The sequence below is a fragment of the Elgaria multicarinata genome, chromosome 13, assembly GCF_023053635.1.
Source record: "Elgaria multicarinata webbii isolate HBS135686 ecotype San Diego chromosome 13, rElgMul1.1.pri, whole genome shotgun sequence".
NCBI classification, from domain to species: Eukaryota; Metazoa; Chordata; class Lepidosauria; order Squamata; family Anguidae; genus Elgaria; species Elgaria multicarinata.
This window is the reverse complement of record NC_086183.1, coordinates 34,892,846-34,911,248: the sequence shown is the minus strand read 5'-3', so window position 1 is coordinate 34,911,248 and position 18,403 is coordinate 34,892,846. Positions and strand designations below refer to the sequence as shown.

General features: G+C 47.7%; 1 protein-coding gene across 1 annotated transcript; it reads left to right on the top strand.

Moving 5' to 3' along the window:
- The first annotated feature begins 1,062 nt into the window (after nt 1-1,062).
- LOC134408221 (cytochrome P450 2F3-like) lies at nt 1,063-15,144 on the top strand. Its single transcript, XM_063140409.1, has 9 exons — nt 1,063-1,242; nt 2,946-3,108; nt 5,112-5,261; nt 9,411-9,571; nt 10,953-11,129; nt 11,212-11,353; nt 11,887-12,074; nt 13,534-13,675; nt 14,155-15,144. Exons 1-9 carry the CDS (start codon nt 1,063-1,065, stop codon nt 14,340-14,342), a joined length of 1,491 nt encoding a protein of 496 aa, XP_062996479.1. The 3' UTR covers nt 14,343-15,144.
- Nucleotides 15,145-18,403: the final 3,259 nt, after the last annotated feature.

Genomic DNA, 18,403 nt, shown 5'->3' with positions numbered 1-18,403 from the left:
CCCAAGAGGTTAAAATGACCCTGTTCTCTTTGCTGTACAGAGATGTTTGAAGAGGAAGGAAAGAAGGACACCTTTTTCCTTTCCCGCTCTCCAGAAATATTCCCTCCATTGCTTTACAGCAGAATCATAGAATAGCAGAGTTGGAAGGGGCCTAAAAGGCCATGGAGTCCAACCCCCTGCTCAATGCAGGAATCCACCCTAAAGCATCCCTGACAGAGGGCTGTCCAGCTGCCTCTTGAAGGCCTCCAGGGTGGGAGAGCCCACCACCTCCCTAGGTCACTGGTTCCATTGTTGTACTGCTCTAACAGTCAGGAAGTTTTTCCTGATGTCCAGCTGGAATCTGGCTTCCTTTAACTTGAGCCCGTGATTCCGTGTCCTGCACTCTGGGAGGATCGAGAAGAGATCCTGGCCCTCCTCTGTGTGACAACCTTTCAAGTATTTGAAGAGTGCTCTCATGTCTCCCCTCCATCTTCTCTTCTCCAGGCTAAACAGGCCCAGTTCTTTCAGTCTCTCTTCATAGGGCTTTGTTACTAGTACTGATATATAGGTTTGGGGTTGGCAGGGGATGTTTCAGGAGGGTGGGAAAGAAAAAAACGTGTGCCCTTTCCCCCTTTCCTCTCCCATGACTGATTCCTGGAGAAGCCTGGGCCTCCCATTCTGGGTTGGCGGATGCTCCACATATATATTGTTGTTTTTTAAAGCTGCTTTTTAATCTTAGTGAGTCTCTTTAATATCTTTTCTCTTGTCCTTGGCAGCATTTGCTACAATTGGGTTAGAATTAATTTCTAACCCAAATAGCCTTTCTATAGTTATAATGTAACCCCTGATAGGTAGTGAATCAACTTTCCCCTTGAAAACGTGACCTATAGTTGAGCCTTCTTGGCTTGGAAAACGGTCAGAGGCACAGCCAAAAAAGGCACGAGGAAAGTAGTTACCAGATAACCAGTGCGGAAAGTGTCGTGAGAGCCCACGGCCTTAAGCTCTCAGCCCTTATAAAACCCGCTGCGCCTGTGAACCCCTCCTAGCAGCCAAGGGGGCAGAGGAGAAGGACTCGCGGCCCCCATGGATCTGCTCTCTGTTTCAGTTCTGCTGCTCCTCTGTGTCTGTTGCATCCTCCTCGCCTTGACATGGGGGCGCAAAGAGGGCAGAGGCCTCCGCCTGCCCCCGGGGCCCACCCCACTGCCCATCCTGGGGAATTTTTTCCAACTGGACCGAAAGGATATCGTCAAGTCCCTGGTGAAGGTGAGTCTTGATTCCTATAACTCAAGTGGACAGATACAAAGGAGGGCAGGGCTCCTGCAGCTTTAACTGTTGTGATGAAGAGGGAATTTCACCAGGTGCTGCATCATCATCATCATCATCATCATCATCATCATCATCAAATTTATTTCTTACCCGCCTCTCCATTTTGATCGAGGCATGGAACAATAAATGATAAAATACATAATACTCAATTAAAACATAATATACATTGTTCAAAACATCCTAAAAAACATCCTAAAAAGATTTTTAAAACATCTTAAAATTCCACTGGATAGGTCTGCCAGAAGAGATCAGTCTTTATAGCTTTTTTGAGTGCTAATAGACTGTTAAGTTGACGAGTCTCCTCCAGCAGGCCATTCCACAGTCTGGGAGCAGCAGAAGAGAAGGTCCTCTGGGTAACAGTTGTTAATCTAGTTTTTGCTAGCTGAAGTAGATTTTTCCCAGAGGACCTGTGTGTGTGGGGCAGATTGTATGGGAGAAGGCGATCCCGCAGGTAGCCTGGACCCAAACCATTTAGGGCTTTAAAGGTGATAACCAACACTTTATACTTTGCTCGGAAACTAATTGGCAGCCAGTGAAGAGATTTTAAAACTGGTGTAATGTGGTCACCCCTAGGTGTACCGGTGACCAGCCTGGCTGCCATATTTTGAACTAGTTGAAGTTTCCGGACTAGGCACAAAGGTAGTCCTATGTAGAGCCCATTGCAGAAGTCGAGTATTGAAGTTACCAGCGCGTGCACAACTGTCTAAGTCTTCTGACTCTAGGAAGGGGCACAGCTGGCGTATCAGCCGAAGCTGATAGTAGGCACTCCTGGCTGTCGCATCTATCTGGGCTGTCATTTGGAGCGACGGATCCAGAAGCATCCCCAAGCTGCAAACACAGTCTTTCAGGGGGAGTGGAACCCCATCCAGAACCGGTTGACACACCTCCAAACCCAGGTTGTGGCCTTTGACATGCATACAAAGGACACCTGCTGAAATTCCCTTTTCTATTAAAACTGTTGAAGATATAGGAGCTGTGTCCTCCTTTCCATAGGATCACCCTAACCTGTGCCAATGAGTGCAGGAGCCCCAAGGGAGGTGTTCTTTTCTTTTTTTAAAGCAGAGGCAGAATTTTGTACATATTTGGGCAGCTGCGGGGGCGGGGGGGCGGAGAACTTCAAACTTGACTTTTGAATTCCTAAATTTTTAATATACGTTTTTGACTTTTAAAGAAATCTGAAGAGTTGCTGATAACCAAATTACATTGATAATTGAATTGCCATTCAGGACTTTACAATCGCCCCCCAATATGCATGCACAGCCAGTCCTAAATATAACACTATTCACTGCTGGGGTTGTTCCCCCACCCCCACCCCCACCCCAAATTCACATGTTTGTTTGTTTTCAAATTTGTGTAAGCAGTTAAAAACTTTGCTTGCTGTTTATTTCTTTTATTACTGTGTTTGTGCCTTTAATTTATTGATTCTGTTATTGTTTTAATAAAATGCTTGTATTAATCTTGGTTTTATTCTTCCACGCACACCATTTTTTTAAGGCGGAAAGGCAGGAGATAAATCAGGTCAAATCAATCAATAAAACAAATTGATTCCCACTCTGCACCTCCCCCCACCTCCCAGGGCCGCTGCAGGACATGCTTCCTCTGGGGCACCTGCAAGGGGACGCGTGGCTTTCTCTTCGCAGATGAGCGAGGTGTACGGCCCGGTGTTCACCGTCTACCTGGGGCTGCGGCGGGTCGTGGTCTTGTGCAGCTACAAAGTGGTGAAGGAGGCCCTGGTGGACCAGGCAGAAGAATTCAGTGGCCGCGGGCAGATCCCGTCCTTCTCCAAGGATTTCAATGAACATGGTGAGGGGCCCCTCCCTGGGGGGGAAAGGAAGGGTTGAGCATCGCCCAGCTCTCTTGCCGTGGGGCGGGGAGATGTCCTGCCCCAAGGCTCTGCCTTCGGAATGCAACTCCTGTTTGCCACAGTTTTCGTTGGAGAGAGCCAATTGAAATTGGTTTGGGAGAGGCTCCTTCATTCCCCAGGGTGTCGGCACACCCAACTTTCATTTGGGTGCCTCTTTTGCAAACGTCTGGCCAACCACTTTCACAATCGCCACCCCCACCCCCACCCACCCACACCTCTTTCAAACGGCCTTCAGTTTTCTGGAAATGAACCTGTCATCTGCCTGGGGACAAGACAGAGGTTCTTTAGGAAATGCATGTCAATTCTAGGCACATTTGGTATCAGAGGGCAGCATGGAAATTCCGTGTGTGGAAATAGTGCTCCGGAATGTAATCAGTCGTTGGCAACATTTTTTTTTTTTTGTCCCACAGCTCTCCAGCACACACCCGAATAGAAATAGCAGGGCAAGCAGCTGCAATGCGTCCCTGGAAGATCATGCCCCCCCCCCCCCGTTCTCCATTCTTGCCTTCTCTCAGCAATGCCTCTCTAATGTGTTTTCTTAGAATGAGTTGCCAGCCGTGGCATTTTTCAGAGTTCAGCTCCCACCCGGGGTGGGCGTGGGGTTCTAGATGTGGGGAGCTGGAAGCATCTTGTCTCTAGCACACATGTAAATAAATGTATGCGCATGACTGCTAAGGCACCATGCAGGGACCCCATCCTGTCGTTATTGCACATATGCAGGTGCTGAGCTATGTTTAGGACAGTTGATAGCATATTGGAAGACAATTCTTTACAGAGCGTGAGGGTGACGCAGGGGTTGGGGCGTTGGGCAGGGACTCAGGAGTCTTGGGTTCTAGTCCCCACTTGGCCATGAAACTCACAGGTGAGCCCGTCAGTGACTCTCAGCCTAATCTACCTCACAGGGTTGTTGTTGTGAGGATAAAATGGAGAGGAGGCGGACCATGTGAACAACCCTGAAAGAGGGGAAAAGGCAGGATATTAATGTAAAATAAAGAAAAGAAAAATGAATTATGCGTCCCTTACATATCTTTAACGAAAGGAACTATTACCCTCCTACCTTTTCATCTCAGGCTATTGCGAAATTAATGAATGTGGCAGAGAAGGGGCCTGCAATACTGTGTGCTTATGAAGGGAGGGGACTTGCAAAGTGATCCATTCGTTCATTCCGTTTCTGTGCCATCCCGTACCCAAAGCTCTCTGGGCAGTTCACAAAAATTCTTGGTACGAGCACAGTGGTGTGACAAGCCAGGCCCTTCTGTTCCCCCGTGAAGCGTTGAAGGCGATGGTGTGGAAGGGTGTTTTGCGAAAAAGCAGAAGGCTGGGCGAGATGGAACTTGCAGTGGTGGTAAAGAATAGTTTTAACCAAGTTGTTGCCGTGATTACAATATCGAGGGGCAAAAGAACTCCATCCTGTAAGCTGGGGGTCTGAAAATGGGAGCATTTCACTGCAAGATGTCCCTGGAAAACATAACCCATTAATCTTCCTAGGTTTTAGAACAATGAATATTGAAGAGATAATATGTGCAGGGAAAGTGTTTCTCTCTCTCTCTCTCTCTCTCTCTGCCCCTTTCTACACCTAAGGATTATCTCAGGAAAATGGAGGGATCGTCTCTGCTTGCTCCTGGGATCCCCAGTGTGTCATTTGGATGCACAGGAATGATCCTGGGACGATCCCGGATAAGAAGGCAGGTGTAGAAACGGCCTCTCTCTCTCTCTCTCTCTCTCTCTCTCTCTCTCACACACACACACACACACACACACACACACACACTCACACTCACTCACACACACACACACACACACACACTGTTAATTTAAGTGAGTCCTCACAATGTTTGCTCCCGTTGGTTTAATACTAAGCAGCTCAGTGGCGCCTTGGGATTCCTCCGCCCTTTTGCATGAGGCCCACTGAGTCGTTGTCCTCCTGCCTCCGTTTGCCCAGGCGTTGTGTTCGCCCACGGTGATCGGTGGAGGCTGCTTCGCAGGTTCTCTCTCAGCACCTTGCGGAATTTCGGGATGGGGAAACGATCCATCGAGGAGCGAATCCAAGAGGAGGCCCGGTGCCTGGTAGAGGAGCTCCATGGAACGGAAGGTAGGCCTTGGTAGAGGTTGCCCAGCCGGCCTGCAAGACCCTGGCTTGCGTTTGCCACCATTGCTCCATTGATTCACCCCAACTGTTGAGCAAGAGGAGGGTAGCAAGAGGAGCAGGTTAACAAACTGAAGCAAACTCCAAAGCCATCTGTCGGGGATGCTTTAGGGTGGATTCCTGCATTGAGCAGGGGGTTGGACTTGATGGCCTTGTAGGCCCCTCCCAACTCTATGATTCCCCAGTCAGCACTGCGTGGGTTCAGCCTGTTTCCCCTTTATTTCCTTTTGGCAAAGAATGTAGCATAGAAGCCTGGTCTGGCACTCAGGGGAAAGATTCTTGAATTGTCCAAAGGAAGAAGATAAGGGTTGCTTCCGGGCGACGCTTCTCCACCCCTGCTGTAGCACAGCTGCAGACAGACAGACAGACCGATGGACTGAGACTGGCTCATGGGTCAGGCAGGGCTAGATCTACACCTGATGTCAAATCATTACGACCCCATCTTGGTAATGCTACATCCATCGTGTGCATTTATACCTTGAAGGACACACAATGCCATTTGTTGTTGCAGTCTGGATAATGTGGAAGAAAAAGCAAGAGATAAGACATTGAAGGTGCTATATAAATAAATAATAATAATAATAATATCTGGAATGGGTAATGTGCCTCAACCGTAATCAATGCATTTTAATACCGCTGCAAAGCAGTAGAATCATAGAATCATAGAATCATAGAATAGCAGAGTTGGAAGGGGCCTACAAGGCCATCGAGTCCAACCCCCTGCTCAATGCAGGAATCCACCCTAAAGCATCCCTGACAGATGGTTGTCCAGCTGCCTCTTGAATGCCTCTAGTGTGGGAGAGCCCACAACCTCCCTAGGTAGCTGATTCCATTGTCGCACTGCTCTAACAGTCAGGAAGTTTTTCCTGATGTCCAGCCGGAATCTGGCTTCCTTTAACTTGAGCCCGTTATTCCGTGTCCTGCACTCTGGGAGGATCGAGAAGAGATCCTGGCCCTCCTCTGTGTGACAACCTTTTAAGTATTTGAAGACTGCTATCATGTCTCCCCTCAATCTTCTCTTCTCCAGGCTAAACATGCCCAGTTCTTTCAGTCTCTCTTCATAGGGCTTTGTTTCTAGACCTCTGATCATCCTGGTTGCCCTCTTCTGAACACGCTCCAGCTTGTCTGCGTCCTTCTTGAATTGTGGAGCCCAGAACTGGACGCAATACTCTAGATGAGGCCTAACCAGGGCCGAATAGAGAGGAACCAGTACCTCACGTGATTTGGAAGCTATACTTCTATTAATGCAGCCCAAAATAGCATTTGCCTTTCTTGCAGCCATATTGCACTGTTGGCTCATATTCAGCTTGTGATCTACAACAATTCCAAGATCTTTCTCGTTTGTAGTATTGCTGAGCCAAGTGTCCCCCATCTTGTAACTGTGCATTTGGTTTCTATTCCCTAAATGTAGAACTTGGCATTTATCCCTATTAAATTTCATTATGTTGTTTTCAGCCCAGCACTCCAGCCTATCAAGATCACTTTGAAGTTTATTTCTGTCTTCCAGGGTATTAGCTATCCCACCCAATTTTGTGTCATCTGCAAATTTGATCAGCGTTCCCTGCACCTCCTCGTCCAAATCATTAATAAAAATGTTGAAGAGCACTGGGCCCAGGACTGAGCCCTGCGGTACCCCACTCGTTGCCTCTCCCCAGTTTGAGAAGGTTCCATTGATAAGTACTCTTTGAGTCCGATTCTGTAGCCAACTGTGGATCCACCTAATAGTTGTTCCATCTAGCCCACTTTTAGCTAGTTTGTTAATCAGAATGTCATGTGGTACTTTGTCAAAAGCTTTGCTGAAGTCAAGATATATGACGTCGTGTAGTGTAGTGTAGGTCTAGCTCAGGGCTGGCTCAAGACATTTTGCTGCTTGAGGCAAAGGACAGAAGAACACAAGAGCATCTGAAGAGCCCTAAAGCTGGATCAGACCAAGGGCCCATCGAATCCAGCACTCTGATCCCACAGGGGCCGACCAGCTGCCCACGAGAAATCCATACGGTGTTGCCCCCTCCCATTCAACCTATAACAGTTGAATTGACTGGCAGTTGAATCTTCCATCAACACTGGTAATGGGACAGCAACTTCCACTACCCCAGAAGGCAGCAGGCTAGCTTAGGGGGCACCAGGCATGCAGCAGAACCCCTAGAATGCAAAGATTGGACAATGGCATTTTCTGGAAGGCTTTTCCACCAAAAGGGAGTGAACCAAGGATGGCCATGCCAGAGGAAAGGACCAGGGTGGAAGCAACCTGGTGGGAATCTACACTGGTGTTATTCTAACATTTTGAATGGGTTACTGTGACGCATAGCGTCACGTGACCCTGGGTCTCCCTCGTTGTAAATGAGTCGTACTTCCAGGTTCTATTTCTTAGTTCCAGCGTGGCTACAGATTCATGTGCCTCCTTATACCGGTAATTCTCCTCTTGCGACCCAGAGCTGCTGAGTTTGCTCCGCCCACTTCCTGTTCTCCTTCCTTCGCCCCGTTTGCTATCTTATCTGCTACAGCAGATAAATCACACCAGCCTTATACTGTGCAATCAGTGACAATTGTATGCAAAGGACTCAGAAGTTTTCCACCTTAGAATCTGCTTTTAGTGTGAAGTACTCCCATGCATCCTCCCTTAAAATTTGAATCAAATTGGGTCATCGGTTGATTTTTTATGATTTTTTAAAAAACATTTCCCCCCTCTTTGCAAAGGAGCTGTAGCTCCCTGCAGGAAAATTAACAAGGGTCCAAAGTCCAAAACTCATGACCAGCAGGGCTTAAATGCGGCTGCTGCTAAAACTTTCCAATTTGGTTTCCCATCCAAACCCTGACCAGATCTGACGCTGCTTAGCTTCAGCAAAGTAGCTGGCTCTTATGCATTTAGGCAATTTCCTGAGACTTGTGTTAAGATGTTTTGGGAGGGAGGGATTTGTGTGTGCTTATGACTTGCCCTGCTCTGCTGGCTAGGAATGAGGCAGGCAGTGGGCGGAGCAAACCCAGCAACGAAAGGATTGAACTATGTGCCCTGCAGTAACGTTACAGCTACAGACAACCGATACAGAGAACCACGTTAGAAAGGGACACTAGCAATGTTATAAGACTAGTGTAGATCCGGCTCTGGACTGAGAGCAGATTCTCAGCACCTTTGCCAAACTATGAGCGTTGTCAGGGGACGCCACCATTTAAAGAACTATTAATCCACTGTATTTTTGGTTTTGTCACAGAAATAAAATCCAAACACTACATGAAGAGCACTTCCTTTCCTGCTTTTACACTACATAAGGCATTGTAGTGGCATTGTGGTACAGCGGAATAATAATAATAATAATAATAATAATAATAATAATAATAATAATTTATTCTTACCCGCCTCTCCGATTGGATCGAGGCGGGGAACAACAGCAATCATAAAATACATAAAATACTGATTAAAAACATAGCATACACTGTTAAAAACATCCTAAAAGCGTCCTAAAAGCATCCTAAAAGTATCCTAAAATTCTACTGGATAGGCCTGCCGGAAGAGATCAGTCTTGATAGCTTTCTTGAATGCTAAAAGACTGTCAAGTTGACGAGTCTCCTCCGGTGGGCCATTCCACAGTCTGGGAGCAGCAGAAGAGAAGGTCCTCTGGGTGATAGTTGTCAGCCTAATTTTGGCATCCTGAAGTAGATTCTTCCCAGAGGACCTGAGTGTGTGGGGCGGATTGTACGGGAGAAGGCAATCCCGCAGGTAGCCTGGACCCGAACCGTGTAGGGCTTTAAAGGTGATAACCAACACTTTATACTTCGCCCGGAAATTAATTGGCAGCCAGTGAAGAGATTTTAAGACTGGTGTGATGTGGTCACCCCTAGATGTCCCAGTGACCAACCTCTAAGTGGCACTGTGGTATAGTGAATTAGTGCATATGCACAAGTTTTAAAAAGTGCTTTCTTTTGGTTTTACAATTAAATACCATACTTTCCCTGCTTTTAAAAACAACTCACTGAAAGTGCTCATTAGACACAGAAGCAAAATTAGAGCATCAGCTAAAGAGCCTGTAAACGGGTGTAAAATGGGTATAGAAGCCAGTGGTGTGTGTACACTCGGCTTCCTCTCTGTTTCTCCACCAGGAAAACCCTTTGACCCCACCTTCATTGTCAGTCGTGCTGTCTCCAACATCATCTGCTCCATCGTGTTTGGGAATCGCTTTGAGTACAATGACGAGAAATTCCTCCGGCTGAACAAGCTGATCACAGAGCGGTTCCGCGTCACCAGCACACCTCAGGCTGCGGTGAGGGTGGCAGGGAAATGCCCCCAATTCCTCTCCTCGTTAACTGTGCCACAGCTGCTAGCACAGCAATTTTTGTGTGGAACCCTTGAGAGCCCACAACTGGTTTTGCCAGTAGGCTGCTCTGGGTGGGAGCTTGAGAGACCACATCCTGCTCCTGTGCCACCATTAGGGCACCATCTTCTTCATTCCAGCCTGGTGCAACCTCTCTCCTGTCCTAAAATAGCTTGGGGCGATAGGGAGGGAGGAAGCTGGGTTTCCCCTCCATGCTGTTTGCATGCTCTGTCTCACTCACTCCTTCCATGCCCAGGCCCAACAACGTAGGGTGATGGGAAGGGGGGGAATGAGAGAGAGAGAGAGAGAGAGAGAGAGAGAGAGAGAGAGAGAGAGACTTGCTGAGCCCAGCACAGGATTTGGCTCACCAGCTGACCACACTTCTGCTAAATAATCCCTGTGATCCAGCCCAGAGCTGGTTGAATCTGGCCTCCAAACACAGTCGGAGGAGCATTCTTGGTTGTGAGGTTACAGGGCTCAATCAGCATCACAACCTATTTTAAATAGATCAGGGCATCCCTGGGATATATGAAGTAAATGTAAGAATTTATGAATGGAGCCTCTGAGTGCCAGTGTGTCATGTCTAACCCTACTGCTCCTGTTTTGGGAGAAGACGTTTCTGGAAATCAATGAGAATCAGATTCAGAACTAGAAGACGCAGCGCCAGACACCAGCCAGCCTGTACCCGTGGGGGAAGAAGCTCTCATGGTCGATTCCCCAGCTGGGAGTCAGCCCTCTCCAGAGCTTATCTCCTCAAGGCCAAATCCTACACACTCAGTGGGAAGATGAGGTTTCTTCCGGAGGTGAGCGTCCCAACAAGCTAGCTGATGCTGGGGTCCACCGGAAGCTGAAACGCATGGAGCGGAAGGAAGGTGTGAGAAAGTCAGTTAGATTGTGCCAGAACCTGCCTCTGCACCAGGCTCTCTGAAGTTATGGGCGTTTGGGTAGTGGCTTCCTATTCTTCTTGAACGGACAATTGTCTTGCTTAGTTTGCATAGTTTTGCCTAGGGGGACGTTTCCAAGAGGCTAGACTCTCTTCAGGTAGAAGAGAGGTTTGTTGCTTAATAAAAGCTTTGTAGATTACTTAGCAAGCCTCGTCATTTGCCTCCCATCGAAAGCAGGAGTGTTCTGAGAAACACAACACAGTGCACATGTCTGAAAAAGTATACTACTTAGGAGGTCAAGAGTCACGCTGTTTGGGAATTTGAATTTACAGGATGCACGTGGTGAAGAAAGCTGAATTTATAGGATACACATGGTGAAGAAAGCTGAAAGTACACTGACCTGATCTCTTTGTCTCCACTCTCACTCCCACCCTATGAAACCTCAGCTGTACAATATCTTCCCGGAGATCATGGAGAAGATCCCTGGAACGCACCATGCAGGCAGCAGATGCTCCCAGGCGATTATCAGCTTCATCAGGGAAAGGATCAAGATGCAGCAGGCCTCGCTGGATCCCAGCGCCCCGCAGAATTACATCGACTGTTTCTTAGTGAAGATGGAGGAGGTAATGAGTGGACCTTGTGCCCCACCAGCCACTAGGAAGACGTGACGCCAACTTGTGACACCTTCCTCTTGTCTCTTGGCAGGAGAAACACAACCCGTGTTCTGAATTTTGCATGGAGAATTTGATCATGTCCACATTCAATTTATTCTTTGCTGGGACAGAGACAATCGGTACCACCCTGAGATGTGGATTCCTCATCTTGCTGAAGTACCCGGAGATACAAGGTAAGGGGAGAAGGGGGAACCGCTACAAGAAATGCCAGCTGGAGGACATTTGAGCGCCCACACGTACAGACCTGTTTGATGATGAACAACAACAGTACAGCTGTTAGGGGGATTTTTCCCACTTTCCATGTGTATTTTTTCATAGAGGGGCTTCCAGTGTGCACATACAGATGGTCCATGGTATGTCTGACAACAGCTGGTGCCACCAGGTGGCTCTTTCCCCTTAGAGTATGGAAGAAGCAACATTGAGGTTGTGACATTGGGAAGAAATGCTATGTCCTCAGGACAAATGCATAGTATGAGTTTTTCAGCACCGCATGAACTGCCATGTGGTTGCTGTTTTCGCCTTGGTGGGTTTAAAAAAGAAATGGAAAATTCCAGTCCCCCAACTAAAAACTAAGTTTCAAATCCAAAATACATCAGCCAGTCTGCTCCGTGTCCACCAGCTAAAGTCTGGTAAAAAGGGGGTCAAGAGAGAATTGATCTGTCCTAACGTTGGGAAGGAGTGTAATTGCTGTCATTCCTTCCTCAAGAAAAACTCCATGAGGAAATTGATCGGGTGATCGGGCAAGATCGAATCCCAACCTGCGAGGACAGGAATAAAATGCCCTATATGGAGGCTGTGCTGCATGAGATCCAGAGATTCAGCGACATCCTACCCATGAACCTTCCACACGCTGTGACACGAGACACCCTGTTCAGGGGATACGTCATCCCTAAGGTAGGATTCCCAAGGCACATCGCATCGGGAATGGAGAGAGTGGGATCCAGTCTGTTTGACCTCAACATGGCTGGCAAGAGATTCTTGGGTGGGGAGGGGGGAGGTGAGCTGGAATTCATCAGACTGCAAATGCAGATATATTAGGTTGCAAGCTGCTCATTCTCAGGACTCAGTTCCCCATCTGTAACATCGGCATCTTACATAGAGTCATAGAATCATAGAATAGTAGAGTCATAGAATCATAGAATAGTAGAGTTGAAGGGGCCTATAAGGCCATCGAGTCCAACCCCCTGCTCAATGCAGGAATCCACCCTAAAGCCTACCTGACAGCTGCCTCTTGAATGCCTCTAGTGTGGGAGAGCCCACAACCTCCCTAGGTAACTGGTTCCATTGTCATACTGCTCTAACTGTCAGGAAGTTTTTCCTGATGTCCAGTCGGAATCTGGCTTCCTTTAACTTGAGCCCATTATTCCGTGTCCTGCACTCTGGGAGGATCAAGAAGGGATCCTGGACCTCCTCTGTGTGACAACCTTTCAAGTATTTGAAGAGTGCTATCATGTTTCCCCTCAATCTTCTCTTCTCCAGGCTAGACGTGCCCAGTTCTTTCAGTCTCCCCTCATAGGGCTTTGTTTCCAGATCCCTGATCATCCTGGTTGCCTTCCTCTGAACACGCTCCAGTTTGTCTGCGTCAAAAGAGTATTGCAAGGAAACACCAAACCAGGCATTCTAAAGCAAGGCGTATGTTCACAGTACTACAGGAATATTTGCATAATGTGCGTGCTATAGATCTGCACCCAAACCTGAGGCCAGTAATATTAGAGCCAGGTCTTCAATACCATGGGTGTATTTGTGAGTTGCTTGTGCATGGTTAATCAGGCTCATTGTGTCCCACAACATCAGAAGAGGTTACACAATATAACCCATAAGTGAAATTTAGTTCTCCTTGCCACAGTCCTTGGCAAGCGCTCCTGGCCTAGGCCCTGGGTGAGGACCCCGCAGCACTTCTTGGTCCTGTAAGTGCTTGCCTCCTCCAGCCCTCTGCTTTTTCACCCAGCCGCACCCCCTTCACCGCACAACTCCTTCTTTCTCTCCACCAGCTTCAGTAAGAATTTCCTCTGACCTTTCCCCTTCCTCACAACCGTGTAGGACCGTGTACAACCGTGTAGATGGGGCACATCTACACAAATGCTCACTATAATGAAGTAGAAGTAGAAATTGAAATAATGAAGAATGGATCAAAGTAGACTCTCACACTATACGGTCACATGTATCCAGGATACATTCAAATGGAGTGTATCCATCCACTGCAACATCACTTTCTTCGGGGTGATGTTGCAGTGGTGGATACAGCTTGACCACTTGGAGCTCCACCCTTTGTGCAGCCCTGCCTGCCACCTTTTCCTTTTGCTCCCATCCCTCCCGCCTCTCTCCAACCTCTGGTCCCCTCCCTCTTTGCCAGGGGACCTACATCTATCCTATGCTCAGCACCGTGCACTACGACCCGGAGCAGCACTCCAACCCCGAGGAGTTTGATCCCGGGAGATTCCTGGACAGCCACGGCCGCTTTCAGAAGCTGGACGCCTTCATGCCCTTCTCAGCAGGTGTGTGTCAAGTGTGGGTCAGAGAGTTTCAGCACTAACTGAAACTCCCATGGATCGTGTGGGAGAAGGGCTGGGTTGCCAGCTTATCAATCTGCCACGCTAGTTGTGCCTTCATCAGCAGCTTGGCCTGCTGGTTTAGCTGGCGATGAGACCTCCCAGACCTCTGCAGATCCAGCTGCCATTCAAGGCACAAGAGCAGGCCTGGCAGGGTTCCTTTCCCTGGCCACTGGCAACCCTGAGTCCTCCCACCTTTTCCAACGTTGACTGTTGACTCCTAACTGTTCCTCCGCTCAGTTGGATCCTGCTCACGTTTTGCCATCTTAACATAGTCCCAAATTGGTGGAACTTCCCAAGCGGGTTAGATGGTAAGATGATTTACTGAGGCCGAGGACTGGGCAAGTCAATCAATCACTCAATCAGTCAACCAATCACTCAGTCAGCTGTTCCAGCCTTCACCGCTCTTGTCTCTCTTTCGGCAGGGAAGCGCATGTGCCTGGGCGAGGGAATGGCACGCATGGAGCTCTTCCTCTTCTTCACCACCGTCCTGCAGAACTTCACCCTCACTTCCCTGGTGCCCCCGGGTGAGATCAGCCTGGCGCCAGCTGTCAGCAGCTTCACCAAGCTGCCTGGCCAATACCAGCTCTCGATGATCCCACGCCGAAGCTGATCTCTCCGCTCCTATGGTTTGGTCACCAAGAGAGTCCCAATTCTCTCTCCTAACCTGGTTGAAGCGCCATTGCTTTCCTTCTGCCCCCACCGCCTGTCACATCTGGTGGGTTGCCATTCTCCCAAGGGGCTTCAGCTTTCCAGCAATGAATGTTCAGGACTACACTTCCCAGCATTCCCAGCGAGTGGCGAGGGGGATGACTCTTACCTGACTTTAATGCTAGTCTATGTATGTTATATACATTAAGACTGCAATCCTATACACACTTAACTGGGAATAAGTGCCATTGGGCTCAGTGGGCGTTCTTCTGATTACCTTTGACTAGGAGTGTGCTGGAAATCAGTTGAGGGGGGTTTCATACTAGGAAGAAAAGGTCTTTTAAAACAAGGTAGACTTGGCAACACTGCACATTCCTACCAGACGCTACTTACTTCTGGCAACGAGGTGCCCCTATTTTTCCTCCTTTGGGGAGTGCACTTCAGTACCACTATAAAGCAGTCGTGTAGAGCTTGCAGTGCACTTCAGTACCACTATAAAGCAGTCGTGTGGCTCCTGCCTTTTATATACCGGTTTCATAGTGCAATATCTTGCTTGGTGTCGCTGAGCCCAGTTTCTAACAGAGTTAGTTGCTTGTTTGCTACTCCTGTTCAGAGCCTTGGAGTGCCAGTTTCCAAAACTGTGAAATTATGATTTTAAGTACAGTCATTCTCTGCAATTGGCAATTTAGAATGTCAGAATGCCTGTTTCCTTTACATCCTTGTCAAGAAATTAACACACTATATTGAATCAAATGAAAATAAAGAGCGTGAAGTGTTCCAGTTTAAAACCTTCCATACAATTTAACTTTCTACTATCTGACTTACACTCACAGGGGAAGATTAAGCTGACATGCTGCTATTGCTTTCAGCTGGACAAATATAACTTTGGCTCATTTAATAATAGACAACTTTAATTTGAGGATGGCTGCAGTTTGCTCCTCCATCCACTAGGGGTGTCAAAAGGTCTGCTGGTTTTGAAAGAGACAGGGTGTCCCCTTCTTGTTTCAGAACAAAGAGGTACCAGTACTGTGTGCTAAAATTACACTTTAGAAGTGATTCAGAGGGAGCGTTGCATAAATTATGCCAAATCCGAGTGTGCCAAAGTCCAATATTGAGACACTCGCGAAAGATCACAGACAAGGCGTTGGGCTCCAAAAGTTTATTCTCGAGAATAAGGTGACTCTTCTCGCTCACACTGTTAATTCAGAGCCACCCCGGGCTGGGGCTGGACAATAGCTTATATACTTCCAAGCAGTGGTCAGAAAGTTTGGTTGACTTACCTCATTTAGAAGCTGGGATTACTCAGCTGCCATCGCCATGTGCTTTCCCAGGTGTGCTTTGCGCCTGTAGCCCTTCTCCTATTGGTGTTGTGACTAGGGGGCAGTCCAAAGGACTTGGCCGGGCTTGATTGGTTAGTTTCATTTGAAACTGACCTATGGTGTTGTCCCGGCAGTTAAGCAATGTTTACCTGAAGTTAGGTGGCGCTAGAGTTGTGGGGGGACACACATCTGGCCGTCGCCATCAGTGTGAAATACCTGCTCTCAGAAGTCCTTTGTCCTGCATACCTGCACTTAACCTTTCCCCTATATGGTGAGGTCTGGATTGGATGGGATTAACTCAATCCGTGTTCTTTGGAGCTGACAAGGCTAGAAGGCTGGGAAAGTGTTGCTTGCATGGGGGCAAATGGAGTTCTTTATTGGGGGCATCTGGCCACTCCCCCCTCCTTGCCTTGTGCGCCCCGTTATCTTTTCTAGGTGTGTGCGTGTCAGGGGGAAATGGACACTCTAGTTTTTACGTCAGGAGCAAGTATTGTCTTCATTGCCCACAGCAGGAATAGTGGAACAGACTTACTATTCCATGAGTATAGTGTACATGAGTAAGTTTGAGCAATATTTGGAACTTATGCAATACAGACTTATCGGAACGTGGTTTTGGTGCAACATTTGGAGCTTTTTATATTTGTCCCACCTAGTAATGTGCGTCTGGTGAGTTTGGTTGACTTACCTCTTTTGGAAGCTGCCGTTTTGGCCCATTTTGCGCAATACGGACTTTGGCCCGGAACGGGTATCTGAGCATGGGTTTGGTGCAATATTTGGAACTTTTTACATCTCTCCCACCTAGTAATGTGAGTCTGGTGAGTTTGGTTGACTTACCTCTTTTGGAAGCTGCCGTTTCAGCCCATTTTGCACAACCTTTTGCTCAGTTAATCTGTTCTCGGCTCTGCTGAAGAATTTAAGCAGCTAGATTGGATTCCTTATGTAAGGATTTTTCTCAGCCCTGAACTGAATGTATGTAAGTGTGTCGATAGTTGAAGAAGAAGAAGAAGAAGAAGAAGAAGAAGAAGAAGAAGAAGAAGGAGAAGAAGAAGAAGAAAGCACATGGGATTGAAGCGATATAAACCATTTGTCAACAACATTAGTCAAAAAATACATCTGGGTCATGTCTTTGAGCATTGTTGGGAAGCAAACAACAGTGAGCAAAAGGCAAAGCTGAGTCATGACTATCAGTTAAAAAAAATTGTTACGAAACATGTTTGCAGTGGGGGTTTTTTATTACTCTGCTCTGAATTTAAGCCACTTGTGGGTAGGCAAGATGATAACATTTTGGGGGATGCTGACAATGAAGTTATGTAAATTCATACAGATAAGGCTGATGGCAGGGCCAGTGCTGCCATAGAGCCGGCTCAGGCGGTGGCCTAGAGCGCCAAGCAAAGGAGGGCGCCAAACGGTGCACCTGGAAGTTGCTCTCCTAGGATGCTGGGGTTCGGGGGTGGCGACTTAAGAATGGCGCGCCCGGAAGCCACTTCTGGGCGTGCCGCTTTGAAGCCCCCCCCGCCCCCCAACCCCAGTGTCAGAGCAGGCGCAGGGCGGCTTTAGTACAGCGTGCCTGCCTAGGGCGCAAAATAGTCTGGCGCCGGCCCTGGCTGATGGGGCTGTTTGGAAGCCGAGCTTTATATGAGGATATCATTCTGGAGCAGAATATGCATTATAGTGTGTGAAATTGATAATGATTTATTGTATGGTATAGATGTGATTACAACAACAACAGTTTATTGCAGTCAATAGACCATTCCAACAAAAATCAGATACAAAAGGACTGAGCATACAATTAGCTATTAAAAAGACAAGTAATCATAGAGGATCTAATAGAAATGGCCAAGTTCAAAAACTTGGCCACTTGCTCGGTGATTGAATTGTCTGAGTTCCAAAGTAAAAGGGACATTAAGAATTCAGTTGGGTGACCAGGAAAAGATTGTAAGATGGGGTTCAGAAGATCATTCCTAGCCCCCTGGTAAAACCTACAGAACAGTAACACGTGTGATACAGTTTCCACCTCAGTATTGTTACAGGGACAGCATCTATTGAGTAGTGAGATTTTGTTGTATCTGCCATCTAAAAGTTTAGAGGGAAGGGTGTTAAGTCTGGCTAGTGGGAATGCTTGCCTGTATTTGGGGATTGTTAACCAGCGCAGGTAAGGCATCCCATCTTTGCAAAAGGAGACTGGTAGTCCTAGGGACTGGGGGGAGCATGGACCCCGAGCAGCACTCTGGAGGACTTGCATGTCTATATCAAGCAGCCTCTGTTACTAGTGATTTGGCACTAGCTAAATCCCTTGCTAGTAACATAGGGGATGAAAGGCCTACTGAGTTGATTTTGCTTGTCATGGCCTTTGACCAGGGAGATTCAAAATGGTCTGACAGGATCTTGGATACCAGGAAATTTGGTGGAAGTGCCAACTTGCAGCGAAGCCAGAAATGGATAGCATGGATCCAGGCCAAACAGTTAACAGAATGCAGGCCAGCCTCTAACTTAAGGACAGCTCCAGAGACACACTTGGGAACACCAAATAACACCCTAAGGAAAGATGACTGAATGCCTTCATAGGAGCATTTAGAACACGGGAACCAGATTGGTGCCCCATAGAGAATCTGAGGGATGATTTTGGCCTTGAAGACCTGGACAGCTGCTGAGAGGAATTTCCTACCCCTTGTAAAAAAGAAGCGAGTAATTGCACCTGCATGGT